The sequence below is a fragment of the Megalops cyprinoides genome, chromosome 2 (genome assembly GCF_013368585.1).
Source record: "Megalops cyprinoides isolate fMegCyp1 chromosome 2, fMegCyp1.pri, whole genome shotgun sequence".
Classification (NCBI taxonomy): domain Eukaryota; kingdom Metazoa; phylum Chordata; class Actinopteri; order Elopiformes; family Megalopidae; genus Megalops; species Megalops cyprinoides.
The window spans coordinates 36,874,190-36,890,405 of NC_050584.1; the positions used below are offsets into that span (position 1 = coordinate 36,874,190).

Here is a 16,216-nt window from a genome sequence, read left to right on the forward strand (position 1 = left end):
TGAAATACCTTTGTATCTCAGAAAAATGCACACTTATGATCAACTGTTAGTTAAGCCATTCATTTTGGCAACAAATTTATGTGTTCCTCTATGCATGCCGGGAAAGAATCCAACCTCTGTTGGTCACCTGGTATAAAGCCAAACCTTGCCTTCACTTTTTGACTGCATATGTATGCAGTGCATGCTGAGGGCTTCCTCTGCAGTTTCTTAACTGCATTCTTTTGCCCACTTTCATTTCCTGTATGATGGCCTTTTATGTTCTGCATTTATAAATTGTCAGTTGTTGCTTCAGCTTCTTTTACATATTAAAAAACATCCTGTTACATCATTTACAAGCATGTGTTGCCGGAAAATGGTAATTCAGTATGTAACCCCCACCCAAACTTTTAATGAAATGTAAGCATACGTAACACTGTGCCTGAGGAAAGCGAAGTAGCTACGCTAACCCTAAGCAGTGAGGGGATGCCCTGATTTTTAGTCCACTGTGGGGACTTGCACACAGCTTATAAAATGCCACACAATCCTAGCCAAATTTCTTTTGCTTGTGTGATTAACAGCTTGGTCTGATCTTCTATTTGCAGTGCTTAATCACAGTGCTACTCAGTGCCCTTATACCTTCAAGGGTCCAGGAAACCTGAGTCAGAGCCTTGTGACTCACTAGTTCCAGCATTACAAGTGTCGCCATGTCCTGAAGCGCTACTTGTCAAGGGTGTGAGAAATGTGACCATAGACACTTCCCAAACGCCATGCTTAGTCCATGCACACTCCGTGCTCCACTGCGGCTCCACACACAGGCCTTCATACCTATCACTGTGGCTCTTTGAGTCCCGCAACTTGCTAGACGGGAAGGCCTGGTAGAAAGCGGTGGAGGGGTTCCTGCACAGATCAAGAGTCAAAACGGGAGAGAGACATGAGTGAGTGGGAAAAAGAGGCATACCCACAGAAGTACTGAGGGAGGGGGGAGAGAGAGAGAGAGAGACAGAGATATGAAAGGGAATGTTGCACAACCTCCGATAAACAGCCCATCCAGTTACAAAGGCAACTCCCGCCTGTTGAGATACAGAGATTTTGAAGTTGCAGCGCTTGAAGCATAAGCTCATGATTGTTACTGCTACTGTGCTCTGTCAAAGTCACTGGACTGGTTTATGGAAACCACTACAGAGATTTTAAACCACTTGCCATGTGTTCCCAATTAAATGAATCCAGCAATTTCTGTATTACAACACCCTACTATAAAACTCCAAAGGTGCCCTCCACAAAAGGCACAAAAGACATTTTTTGGATAGCAACAACATTTTGTATAATACACCAACCTTTTCTGTAATAAATAACCAGATACGGTTTCTTGGCAAAATAGGGCAATGTGAAAATCTTCCAAATGTTATGTTCAAAGCTGAAGGATTGACTGCCAAGCAAGGTAGCGAAAAATGTAGTACAGGGGGCATTACAGAAGAGGAGCCCTGTGTACCACTAAATCCCTATTCTGGTGGCAAGAATTTCTTGCCTCATTTTCAGACTAGATCCATCTCCAAATGATATTCTTCAGTAACCTTTATCCTACTTTACCTTTTTTTCCTTATTGTTTTGTGTGTGAACCAGCTGTCAGAAATACATTATGAAAAGTGTGAAATTTAAAATCATTGGAACATCAGTGCCACCAACAATAAGAAAGGGTAAGAACACCACACATATTAACAAACAGCTTTGTTACAACATTTGAGGTTACGCATATCCATAGCAAAGGACAAATACGACTCTGAATGGTTAATAACAGCACTACCTAACTGTCCCACTGCTCCCAACAAAAGCCCCTCTGTGGCACAGGAAAATGCACTGCATAAGAACATCAGACAGGGCATAGTGGAGCTGAGGTGCTGTGGTCTCACCTCCTACCTTACAGTCCTCTAATGCAGTGTTTTAATTCTGCTGGGCACCAGTCTTTAAATCTGAACTTTTGCAGATGCTCCTCTTAAAAACTGAACTGCAACTCTTATGTTGCTTTTAAATAATTCAACTCAATGCTTTCTCCAAAAACCTTCATCACACAGGTCCTGTTACATCATGACTGAATAATGTTTGGAGATTTTTTTTTTTCCATTCAAGTTCTGTTAAAGTTTCACAGGCATATAAGCAAATACCAAACATAGCAAAGCAAAAGGGTAAAGATTAAGAAAACCAGCAGAAGTGAATACAATGTACTGATTGCTATAAGGGATACTGTCATTAGATAACAAGCACGCTGCCAAAGAGAGGGACAGAAACAGAGTGATGCAGGCAAGATGTAGGAAGTATGGTGCCCATTTCAATTAGCTTATCTGTGTATTTTGTTTAACACCGCATCTGTAATTCACCCAAATGCTACCATTTACTGTTACAGTTCACATCTCATTTGGTGTCATCAGTATCATCATCTATAATTAACTCACAAAGTCCCATAACAGTATTTTCTCTAAATTCCCCCAGCATACTGATTCTACTGTTAAACCCAGTATCCCATTCCTGACCTAACATACCATGTAAATTAAGGATTGCCTTCAGATCCCCTTTAGCCATCTCAGTGAGGTGTTGACCTGTAAAACTAGCTGCCTGATGTGTCTATGAACCTGAGGGGGCACCAGCCCCATCCATCAAACAAGTGCTGATGATTCCGATCCACCCAGGAGGACCGGGGTCAGCAGAAATTTGGGCGCGTGCCGGGCAGAGGAATTTGAGCAGCGCTCCAGGCGGGCATATGCCCAAATGTCTCCCGCCCTATCAGGAGGCACCGTGCAGCTGCCGTGGGAAAAAAAACCACAGAGCAGGTAGCGCAATGCTCGTGAATGCATGCACAATGCAAAAAGTATTCCAAACCATGCAAAGCCTTTCATGTTGTGCCAACAGCAACATACTCCTTAAATCATCTATTAACAGCTGCCTGCATTAGTCCTAGGGGCCTGGCATGCCTTTATTACAGAACAATGAAGTCTTTTACCTGGGGGGGGGGGGGGGGGTAGTGATGAAAGGGGACTAAAGAAATACAGGTTCTGTACATACAGAAGTTACAGTATTCAATATGCTTTTATAAATAGGAATTGGGGCATAGAGAGGAAGTGGTGCAGGGTTCTTACAATCAAGAACAAAACAAAACAAACAAAAAAAGCACAGTGTAACTGGCTGTTCCCAAAATCTTGACAATTAGTATTTATCAAACGTAGAAAAATATGAACCTTACCCTCAACCGTCTGGCAAACTAGCTGCTGAGCCTGCCACACATGTATGACCAATGCAAGGAAAAGAAATCTTATGATGAAGACCACTCCATCCCCTTCCTCACCATCTGGCTGATTTTGTAACAAAATTGTTGCAGTGTCAAACTAAGCACTTAATGAAGCAAAGGTATAACGATTGTGCTTATGCATGTTCTGTTCCTATGAACTTTTTTGTGTGGAAATTTGAATGGCAGTACTGCAGATATCACGAAAAATAGAGCCACTGAACACAGATAAAAATGTTTTATTTTATGGGTGAAACAGCTTACAATTAATAGCGAAGAATGAAATTACATCTACATTATCCATAATGAGTAATGTTGGTAGTATGTGATAAACTTGCGTGAACAGCACTGACATCAGAAAGAATTCCGTAAGTATCTGCATTGAGTATGTCACAGGTCCTTCAAACATGCTGCTTACACAGTGTAAATAAGTGCGATCGTGGAATGTGTGTTTATTTGAACTTGGCGCGTAAAAAAATTCCTAAGGGATTTTTTTTTGTAATATCCAAGATGGACATCCCACATTTCCTATGGAATGTCCACTGTCCCTTTTTCATTTATCACTGAACATTGAGATAATTAACTACATTATCCTCCTTAAACTGTATAAACAAAGATTCTAGTAATAAAACAGCATAACATAGCAGTGACAAATTGGTATTTGGGAAAGTAGAATTTGCTGAAGAAATCCCACAGCTCTAATGGAGGATCTCAAATGTGACTTACTTCCTGTAGTGGGGACTATGGTCTCCTGCCCTGTCCAGAATGCGTTTGCTCCAGAAATTCTCATGGTTTACGTGAAAGCGCTCACAGTTCAGGATGCACAGATGAGGGAATGAGTAAAGGGTTAAAATTTCACATGCCTTTAAGAGGACCCCCAGAAAGAAGGCAATTACTCCTGCCAATTCTTCAAAACTAACAGAGTGCCTGCGGATCTTGCAAACAAGCCTGACCTCCAGCTAAGGGGTGGTGGGGAAGCGAGAGAGAGCATGTTCGGACATAGGGGCCTCTGAAGCAGCTCAAATGAAAGCAGGAAAGGGAAGTGTCATTAGGTTTGTGCCCTAAAGCAGACAGGAAACGGCTCTGCTTTGACTAATACAATTCACCTCGCTTACTCTTCAGCTTTATCAAGATTGGTATCCAATGATGAATTCAGTCCCACTAAGTTCAATGGAATGGAAGTCTATTGTGAGGATCAGCGGAGAAAAACAAAGCAAGCAATAAATCGATAAATCTACAGGTTTTCAGAGCTGAGCTTCGAGTGAGAATTCCACAGAGAAGCTGACAGGAGTCCCATTCAAAATTGTTTCCATTACAGAAAACATGTCACTAAATACAACAAAGACTTCCTGATAATTACGTCAAGACCCTTGTCCACATGGTGATCCAATGACACACCCCAGAAAACAATATTACCAACTGACAACTCAGACAAACAATTTGTGATCTGATCAGAATTATGTATTATCTGTTCAAATCTAAGGCTTGTTTTTGATGTATGACCAATCCAATCACTCCAGCATCAAAACAGGAATTTTATTTTCCCAATAAGGCAATATTCACGTAGTGGATGAGGAGGATGCAACTTTTTATCAGTAGTAAGGTTAAGAAATTTACTGGCGTCGTGCGAGATGTCAAAATCATTCAGTAACAAGTAAGGACCAATTTGGCAAAACGCTTGTTTTGGACCAAGCACTTGGCGGCTGGCTTTAACGGCATCTTCTCTGTTCCCTGGACAGGAGATCAGAGGTCATTCTTCCATTCTTCAGTTGCCACGTCCTCTTTCGTTTTACTGCCTGAATAATAATGACTGAAGCAGCAGGCGGGAGAGGATCAATGCACGCCACAGTGCTCCGCCGCCTGATAGACAGAGTCAGCTGGATCCAGAGGGATTATGCGCTTATAGCGCCGGCAGCAAGGTGGGGGAAATTTAAGACAGAAAGACACCAGGTCTTCGCGGCGGATGCTGCATGGACCTGCCTTTAGCTGCCGTGACTCACAGCCCTACCACCCGGGTTGACACAGCACTGCGCGCCGGGGTCAGGGCCAGCTCTCAACCCACACAAGGTGGGAAGTGTCCCTACACCTCGCTGTTGAACGCAAACATACTCTTGACAGGAAGAAGGGGTAACGCTGAGTCACATACACATGCTGCAGTGTGACAGAGAGGTACCAGTGCTCCCACTCCTCAAACTGAGCATTTGCCCCTGAAACGGCCCATTTTGCAGTGAGCGAGAGGTGGCCTCCGTAACTTGCCACATAGCTTTCACTCCACATCAGCTTTGCGTAAATTAGAGAAAAGGTATCAGAGTAAATTGCGGTAAAGAGGGAGATTTTGACACGCGCCTGATCTCAGCGCAGCACTTAACCTCAAATGTTACACAAGAATGACTTGTTGGGCTGAATTTTTGCCCTGTTCTTTCAGATGGGTTCTGTTCGGCGTGGAATGCTGCCGGATGACACGCATGTCAGGTTATTCATTTGTTAAGGCTGACATCCTTTCGAAGAAAGACGTATGTGGGTGGGAAATGACTAAGTGAGAGACCTTCAGCTCAAAGAGGATCTCAGTGCTCAACAGGAACAATGAAGAAACAGCCAGCAGAGTGCTCAATGGATCGGTGTCTGTGCAATGGGTAAAAATGGCTCAAAAGCTCAGGTTGTTCAAGGCTCAAAGCAGCATTTCACAAAACGAAAAGATAGTAAACCTAATGCGAATTGTTGTCATACAAGATGCACTGTGTTTGTGCAATGTAATTGAGAAGTTTTGAAAAGGCTTCACTAAGACTCCTTTAATCACCACAGAAAGCTGCTACGAAATTATGAACAAGCTCAAAGTGGAATAAAGTGAACAAAATATGAACTGACAGATTTCAATGATGAAAGTTCAATATGGAGTTTAATGTAAAGTTTTTCAGTGTAATATTAACTGCTGAGTACTGTGGAGCTGGGCTTCAGTGTATAATGGCTTGTTGTAGTGGTGGATGCTAAGATCTTCCACATAATTGGTTCGGTTCAGTTCACCTGTATCATTTTATTCTAAAGAACTGACATGATGGCACCATGATGTACTCTGAACATGTAGGTGATATCATCAGGCTATACTTTGCATTACAGCCCTGAAGGCAAACTCACATAGTATGTACAGTGAACACTTGAATATACACATTGTATCTGGTAAGAGTTACTCTGTTTTCAGCTACGAGGTATAATGTCCTCTACAAACAAAGGAACCTGCTCATTCTGTTTTATTCACCATCTCCTGACCTCCCCTATCCTATAGCTGACAACCACACAATGAACTTTAACAATCGAGTCTCTGTTGAGTGACTCTGCCTCAGGTACAATAAACTGTTAGCAAGTCCTGTACAAAAGAAAGTTGAACAGTGGCTACAGTAGAATAAAGCAACAATACAACAGTGGGCTTATGTGTCAGTTAAGGTTGTTCATTCTTACTGGAGAGGTAACAACATTGTAGGTCTATTTGTTTTTGCCACTTTTTTAAAAAAGGGCAACAGAGACAGTTAATGTCTCCAAAACCAAAGCCTCAACAGATCCGTTGCTGTAAACCTTGCAGATACACATGCTCATGCTTAACTGTTTTGAGATCTAGTGAATAACATTTATACGTGTGCCCTTCTGTTGGGACAAATACTTTCAACACAATTCTCTCTTGAATGACAAAGCTTTTAACTGTCATTTACTCATGCGAGTAACCTGTTAAAGGCTATTTCTTTGAAGTAGCTGTAACAAAAACCAGCAACTGTACTCAAGGACCAGGGCCGGGAGACAGTGATCTTGTACACATGTAAAAGTTATTGCTGCCTCCAAGGTAAACAAGGAATTACGCATTGAAGAAAAATGAGGAAGTTATTCAGAAGATAATTATGCATCGTAAAATAAACGATCATCAGGTATTCACATCTAAATGCTAACTGCTTTGAGTGAATCATTGCCTTCTCATTCAAGTGCTCCCTTTTCCTTTTAGAAGAACACGTCAAGACAGGGGAACATCAGCTCGCCCTGAGCAGTGTTTCTTAATTCTTCAGTTTCACTCCTTGTGGGCGGGGGGGGGGGGGTCGTCAACCCTATAAGCATCTGTAAGATTAATCCCTAAGGCACTTTAGCAATAGTCACAGGATGCACTGCCCACTCGCAGGTGAAAGGCAGGTGATTTTTTTTTGTTTTGTAAAATCTGAGCCACATGGGAGCATCCTACTTAGCATGGAATGTGGAGGGTCATTTAATTCCTTTGTATTTGTAAGATGAAAGATGAAAGAACACGCAACACCAATCTATAGCTACATGCCTGGGATGTATGTGCAAAAAATTCAAATGAATTCTTTGGCTATTTTGAGATTACTCAGCAGGTTCTAAAGATGCAGACACAATGTCTCAGTGAACACCTTCCCATGACATGTGGAGGTCCTGCTGAAAACCTCAACATTTAGTTGCAGTCTCAAAACAACTGTACATGGGGCCATTACACGGGGAACACTTTGCCTCTGCACCACATGCTGGTCGACCTCAGAGGGACTAAGGTTCCACACCTCTCTGGATGGGGCAATCACTGAATTCAGGACCAAGTTAACTAACACTCACATGTTAGGAGTGGGAATAAAACCCACCTGATGACATCGCCATCTTTTTGGTTTCTGACCGCTTGGATTATTTTCATGTAGGCTACATATGTTAGCTTGGTTAAGGACTAAAGTGAGACTTGTATAAATTAAAAGTTCATGGGTTTCAAACCTTCAGGGAAAAGGTTCCAGAGGATGAAAATTTCTGTAGAGGAAACAATGCTGCGATGATCTCTTATGTTGATTCTGAAGTTATGTGCTGCTAATTAATAAACTTCTGAATCACAGCAATTAGGTATGCTTAAACAGCTGTGTCAAATGGAGAACTGTCTGTATGTTCATGTGAGCAAATTCCTGTTTAATTTTATCTCACCCCACACCTTTTTGGGTGAAAATGTAAGTACCTGTTTGTGTACATGTTTGACTACGTGTGCTGTTCGTTTACGAGCACGGTAAAAACCCCCCTCTGCATGCGTATATAGTCAACCTGTCAGAAGTTACTGTGGAGCCGGAGCTCCCCATTGCTCAGCCAGGACTGCAGGGAGCGAAGCACCGTGTGGGAGGATGACTCAGACACAGCTGGCCCTGCTGGTTTCCAGTTCCTCTTCGCTCTTCATTGCTCAGGAAGGGGGGCCTCCGTCCTGCCACCTCATGGCTAAGCCACAAGGCTCCGCCTCCACGTGATGGTTCGCAGCCACCCTGCCCTCGCCTGTGTTTGCTCCGTGTCCCCACTTCTGCCGTCATGAACCAAGGCTTGTGTTTCAGGTCATGAGTTTGTTTGCACATTCCAGTTGTACTGTTGGGACATGATGATTAAACTCAAAAACAGGATCTGCTTTACTGTCCGACTTGCTTTCTCCTTCCTCCCCATTTTATTTCTGACATCACAACTGGGTTTAAATATGTGCTCGATTTTGGGGCCACCAAAAGAGGTGATCAGCTTCCTAAGCAGGGTTCAGCATTAATGGCTGCTCGATTGCCCAGAGCAAGTACAAACGTGTGTCGGGCAAGTAAAATTGGTCAGTGACTTGCTCAATCAGGTAAGTGACAACTCAGCAAATTCAGCATTTCAGTTTGCAAGACCCCTGGTTTCTGTATGCCCACCAACAGGCAAGCCAATCAGCAGCTGGAACGAGGTGGGTCACGGTGGGTCCTGTGGCCAATCACATCTTAGCTCTTGACCAATAGCTCTACCTGGGGAGTAGAAGTGGAGTAAATCGAAAACCTACCATAGTGCTATAAAGACGAGCAGTTTATGCCCTATGTGCACCTTTCACACCTTTTCATTTGATTTAAGCCAAGTCAATACAGTGCAGGTCCATCTTCCAGCCCTTTCATTGGCCTACCTCAAAAATCCAACATTCAGATCCCTTCTAAACATAAACGACACAGAAGGGACCATTTCAGCCTGCCTTCCCTGAGTAACTGTGTTGTGGCGGTGGGTCGAGGCATGCGTGCACAGCGAATGGTGGGCCTTTTGGCAGCTCCCTCTACACCTGAGACGACCACGGTGGTCCAAGCTCAATCCAGGCCTATTTCTCACACATTCACTCACCTGCAGAGGGACAGACACCCAGCAGCAGGGGCTTCACCTGCAGGCTCAGAAGGGCTATTCAGAGCCATACACCCCGACAGCGCAATCAATCACCACTGCGGTTGGTGGGCTGTATAAGACCATGCACTGAAGCACACCACAGTCACATGGTCAGGAATATCTTTTTGTGGAGAGCATTTTTTGTGGAGTCTTAGTAGCAGTAAGCGAAAGTTTTAATCAAGTGACCAAGCAGCAGTGACATCTACTATTGTGTCAGAGAAGTTATTTTAACTAGACAGGCACTACATCTCTGATGATGACTTTCTGCAAGAAAAGTTTAACAGAGTAGACGTACAGTCTTCGCTCACTCACTGGGGTACCTAATGCAGTCATAAATAACGTATAACTGAAGTTTTAGTTTACATACTTGTTAATATGGAAACAAAGTGGAACCGGTGTCACTGCCCCACCCACCTTAACTGATTCACCTGACTTGCCTGCGTAGCGCTGCAATAAATTAGCGTTGATGTCAGCTTCAGCTAGCAATATGCATCTGAAACAATAGCTATATAGGTACCAAGTGTAACCTCCATTGCTAACACCAGATACACTCCAGTAAATTAGTTCACTTCTTGGTCAGTTTATCTTAGCTAACTAGCGTTCTAGCTAACCAGCCAGCTAGATAGTAGTACACTGTCTGTACCATGTTTTTAATTCTTACACCTGCTGAAGTAGTATGCTGCAGGCAGGTCAGGCAGATGGGCAGTGACAGAGGCTCAACATGGCTCTGATATGACACTTCAGTCTCCAGTTTGGAACCAGATATCCCCTTGTTCACATCTTATCAACGGGGAGAGGATGCAGTAAATGCAGTGACACTTGTTTGGCCACTTTTTAAATAAAATAATTTGATAAAGTGTTGACCATTTTCAGTAGAATCTGTACAATTATAGAAAACAGACAACCCTGGGACAGGTCCAAAGGATCACTGCATGAGCAGAATAAGTCACTGCTTACTTTTAGATCCACTGTTACAGTTAAACTATACCATATCTGGGCAAGTAGAAATTTACTTTAGGCAAGCATATTTCTGACACGCTTGCCCAACTGGGAAAGTGAGAGAAATGTCAATATTGAAGCTGTTAAGATATGCCCTCAGCAGCCTCCTCGATATCACTGCATGGGAAAATATGTATATGCACTACACAAACTTAAGATGGCCAAAAAAAAGCCCTTTTCACACACAGCCAGGCATTTTCACAGCCTCAATTACCACAGACTTGCACAAAAGTTCTGCTACCTTCACCAGTGCAACTGGCAAGGGCAAATTGGTTTAAATAGTTAATTGAGAATTCAATGCTAGTGTTTGCATCTTTCATTCATGTTCATTGTGGAACTAAAAGCAGACTCAAACCATACCTCAAAACTCCAGAGTTTCAGAAATGCAGACTATCGTGACCACAGACTCCCCTTTCATCACCACTATCATCAAATTACAGCTGGTAAAGCTGTTAGCTGTATTTGCCAAATGAGCAGATATTTCTGTTGACAGCATGCCTCCAATGGACACACCATTATGGAGGAGCATTGGCTGCATTTCACAAGCAGTTTAATGGGGGTTTTTGAAAAGAAACATTTACTCCACTCAAACACAGAAGTGGATATTTCAACAGTTGAAACGTACATGCAAAGACCAATAAAATGTCAGAGGGTAATGCTCAAACTAAGTTGATTTCATGTGGAATGATGCTTCTCATGAAAAGATGTTAATGCACATACACAAACCCAATAATATGAATGCAAAGATATGCATAAAAAAGTAAAATGGCCCATTGATGAAACTCATGATTACGGCTCTGCGTAAGAATAATCGGTGCCAAGTGGGACAAAGTGAACCCAGCATGGATGACCTATAAACCTCAGATTGTGGGTAATAACAGCTTTGGGTGGAAGTCATTATGTTGACATTGTTGTTTCATTTACAATCTCCCCTGTGAGCTAATAATCATTAACTAGGTAAAATTATAGCCAGCCTGCCACCTGGCTACATTTGTGGACTTTTAGTAAGTGATAGGAATACCTACCGTTTACATTCACTGCATCTCCCTTACCCTGAAGTTTGACGGACCTTTCACACCTATCAGAAACCCCTTTTAGAGAGTAAGCTACCTTAAAGCCTTTAAGCCAGCTTCACCCCGCCTTTCCAGCTGTATTCACCTCAGTGTAGCAAGTTAAATGGAATTAACTGTGTTTGCTACCTTTTAAGAATTATTATATCCTACAGTCCACTGTCATGAACCACTACCTAAATAAGACAATCCCACATTCCAGATCAACTTGCTAACAAGGTTAAGCTATAGCAGTGATGAAAATATGCAACTCACAGGCCCACATTATCAGTGGCACATATCCAAAGGCCTTCTCAGAATGAAGACGACTGTTTCTCGGAACTGGAAATCTTTAATGTCTTTTGGGTACCCCTATAGGTTACCCCCCATTTCCTCAGAAATGCTCTAATCTGAGTTTTCTGTTTTTACAATAGTGACACTATGATAAGGACGTTTTGGTTACCTTTAGTCTGGCCTTTCACTTCAAATGAACCACTACATACTTCACATACTGTACCACACTACATGTAATCTAAAGACTTCAAACAGGAGGCAAAAATTACATAAGAGGAGAAGAACGGGCCACATACACCACCGACACATTTTCCCCAGTGAGTGTAATGCATAGTTACCTTTCTCAGAACTGCCAATTACACAGTTCAGGATAAATTCAATTTAGATCATTTGATTTAAGCCAAGTCAATACAGTGCGGTCCATCTTCCAGACCTTTCATTGGCCTACCTCAAAAATCCAACATTCAGATCCCTTCTAAACATAAACGACACAGAAGGGACCATTTCAGCCTGCCTTCCCTGAGTAACTGTGTTGTGGCGGTGGGTCGAGGCATGCGTGCACAGCGAATGGTGGGCCTTTTGGCAGCTCCCTCTACACCTGAGACGACCACGGTGGTCCAAGCTCCATCCAGGCCTATTTCTCACACATTCACTCACCTGCAGAGGGACAGACACCCAGCAGCAGGGGCTTCACCTGCAGGCTCAGAAGGGCTATTCAGAGCCATACACCCCGACAGCGCAATCAATCACCACTGCGGTTGGTGGGCTGTATAAGACCATGCACTGAAGCACACCATAGTCACATGGTCAGGAATATCTTTTTGTGGAGTTGTGGAGTTTTATTTTTTTAAGCATCAGTGTTATGTTTAATAATACATTAAAATTGGCCCTCTTCAGTTCTGTTTTCAATAAGTCAGACGCATGCCTGCAGCATTTATTGTCAATCTCAAGCCAAGTGCAAACGCACAGAAACATTCAGGATGGTTTGTTTATTAGTGGTAAGTATACATGTGTGTTTTGCAGGACAATTTCATTTTGCCTCTAAATGGCAAGTCAATTTTTATTACTCATAATTACTATATTCCAGTATTCAAAGAAGTATTCGTAAAATTCGTATTCATAAAATGCTGATGTGTTTAGAGATAGTAAGCATATATGCACAAGAATTTATGAAATGTTGATGTTTTCTTGATGTTGCACGTACATAATCAACTATTAAAAAACTAACAGTTAATACCATGTATACATATATGCACATGTTTAGGGTACAAACATGTACTGTATATGCATTCAAATAATTTTAGGAGGATTTTTCTAGATTACAGCATGGGGATCACAGCAATGACACCAAGTGTAAGGTGGTAGGAGGGTTTGAAAGTGAAAAATTTAAGTAAATTTAGTGCATTCTGAGGTTATGCGATAGCCGCATATTCCAAACACCAAATAGATGCAACAGCATACATATTTTACAGTATGCTATGTACACATACACATTCCACAAATTAAATGCATGTTTATATATTATAGACATACTTTTTGATATGACGACTAAATTCTTTTTTTAATCTTTCAGAACCTAGGCGAATGGATTTAGAACTCATTTTCTTAGTTTGTTAGAGCTGGAAGTTTGAATCCCTCCTAACATCTTTATTATGGAATGAAAGAAAAAAGATTTCTGGATGTTTTTAACTGCCTCTAAAACAAAACAGCTTAAACAGCAGCTTTTGCTAGAAGCACAGCCTTCAGCTTCAAAGACCCCCCCCCCCCCCGAGCACATCACGTATGACATCCCTGCTGAGTCCTGTCTGGCTCAGACAACAATATTCCATCCAGAGTTGAGACCAAAACAAAAATACAGCCATCCTCAAGTCATTAAACACCAAAGGCGGATATTTATTGGGCTCACTTGAGTGAGAAGCTTGTTAAAATACTTTAGTTTACGCAGTTCATTGCATCAGACTGTAGCAGACCACAGCAAATTATTCCTTTTGTCCATCGCTCATCAAGAAGTGTGTGTATTGATTGAGTCCATAGATGCAGCTGTCTGAACATCAACTAAATGGCTAGAGACACCCAAAGGTCCCCGTGATCAAGTGTCAGAAGCGGCTGGCTGCTGCTGCCGGGGTGGAAGGGGGGGCTGTTTTGGGGGCACTGGACAATCGCCGCCTTTCAGAGCTCCTGGAACAGGGCCCTAGGGGTTTGTGCAGGTCAGCTATCTCTGGAAAATGAGCTGTACTCTTGTCCCCTTTCCAGCCTGCACCCTGGCAACCGCCCCTACAAAGCCAGCGGCTGCTCTCGGCCAACTTGGAGTGCGCCACCACCACCAGTCTTTAACAAACAAAATCATGTATGTCTGTGTGCTGTAGAGGTCACATAACAGACATGCGGACACAAGCCGCCTCATATGGCCTGAGCCAGACAAAAGAGTTCAGATTCTCCCAAATCTGAGCTAGTCTGACATATCCAGACAATGGCCAGCACTGTGACATATGGCTTCCTTTACTATTGGTGGGTAGAATAAGGCAGAACAAGGCCTATTCCTCAAACAGCTGTAGACCTGTCTAGAACTGGGGTGGCTACCCTTACAGTAGGACCAAGCATTTACCAGTGACAGCTGCACAAGGCCGCTGTAAAAATGCTCATAAATTTGCTTGCTACACTGAAAGCTATCTAATGCCTTTTACTATCCATCTACGTATTCTATTGTATGCTAAATCAGTTTTTATTATTAAAACATGAAAGGGAAGTGATTATTTTGCCAAACAGACACTGCAGGGGTGCAGGTTTATGCCTCTGGTGAGGTGACACGAACAACCTGACCACTTCTTGCTCAAGAGGGTCCCCATGTTCATCTATGCTGAAATGGCATTTTATATACACACACATTCTCACGACCTGGCAATGATATTTTTAACAAGAGCATTAGCCTAAGTAAATTCAGAATGGATGTTGCCAAAAGCACTGTGGGGACCACACCAAGTTGTGAAGAGCCGCACGAGGCCAAAGGGCCTCAGGTTAGCCCCCCCAGGTTTAGAGACAAATGAGTCAAGGATGAGGTCAGCATTCCCTGGGGCTAAAGAGCGCACCCTTCTCACAGAACAAGAATGAAGTGCAGTCTCCCATTGTCGGCAACTATTTCAAGCGTCTTTTGAATGAACCATTTCAAACAAACTTCAGAGGATAACGCAACGCTGGGGGACATCGCTCCGAGCAAACACTCATCAAGGGCCTCGTTTGCATTTTGTGACAAAACATACGCGACTTAAGTGCCAAAGTGGAAGAACAGCATCCGGAGCTTTAAGAAAAGTTTGGCACAGAGTCATACTCGGCCTAGCCTTGAAAGTCCTTCCTATGTCCACCTCACAGTCCTGTTAAAAACTCATGATTGAAATCTTGACAGACAGACCCTCAGTTGAGACTTCTTCACATAACATCTGCATTCGTACTGAAAAAAAAAATGGCTTTTACTTTGAAAAATTCACATCTATACTACATGATTTGGAGCAGCTTATCAGTGTGATTAAAATAACATAGGAAAGACGGTGTGAATGCACTCAGACCGTATGCACGCTGCATAAAGTTGTTCCTACACTGGGCAAGGAATAAAATATCTGAGTCGCACACAGTAAACTTGGCTAACATTATAGACCTGCCACTGCTAAGTTGAGCGTGCATTTCAAACATAAAAAAGGCTCATCTGTTCTGCAGCTCACAAAGGTTTTGTAAATTCCTCAGCTGAACAGCAATATTTTCTTAAGGACTTATTCAACACTCTCCTACACGTACAACTTGTCAAATGCCTTGAAAAGGACACTAAACAGGCGTTTCCAGGAAACATACATTGAGAGGTACAGAGTGTACACGTTCAATCTTTTTAACTCTGCGCTGACTGCGTGCTTTAGACGACAGGTAACAGCGACCATGTCTGTGTTTAAGTTCAAGTGGTGAAAACCTGCCGTGGCAGGACAACATGCAAAACAACACAAAAACGCTCCCCGACCCGTTCAGCTGGGGCTTATCAGTTCACATTGAGTACAGGGGTAGAAGTACTGTTCACCTCCTGATAGGAGAAATTAGGAAAGCGCCCGCTAATCAGCTAAAAAAGGTGCCCTCACAGCTACTGACAAGTGTCTCTGCTCACGACAGCCTGGAGACACAAATCACTTTGTCACGTACAAACCAACAGCATTTTAGCTTCCAAAACTACGAAACTAGGCCAGAAAGACTGAATGAGGAGCTAATCATCCATGACTTTATTCAAATGTTTTTGGCTCTTGAAACATTTAACAGGAGCCTTGACCCCCCCCCCACCCGCCCACATGAATGAATGAATGATGAGTGGGAATGGCTGTAAACCATCGCCAAACATATGCTTCATAATCAATTTACTCATAAGCTGTAGGTACAGTGGGATACATTTGTAATAACAGCTACTTTTTCCCCTTAAATG

At 42.7% G+C, this 16,216-nt stretch overlaps 1 protein-coding gene across 2 annotated transcripts in view; it reads right to left on the reverse strand.

The window, feature by feature from the left end:
• The window catches only part of tsc22d2 (TSC22 domain family 2), a 34,565-nt gene that overhangs the window by 13,008 nt on the left and 5,341 nt on the right, over positions 1–16,216 (reverse strand). The window contains exon 2 of one of the 2 annotated variants that reach the window (XM_036521466.1): positions 805–876. The exons of the other annotated variant lie outside the window; for it this stretch is intronic. Coding sequence (XP_036377359.1) covers positions 805–876 — 72 coding nt within the window. The remainder of the gene's footprint in view (positions 1–804; positions 877–16,216) is intronic. 2 annotated transcript variants of the gene reach the window in all.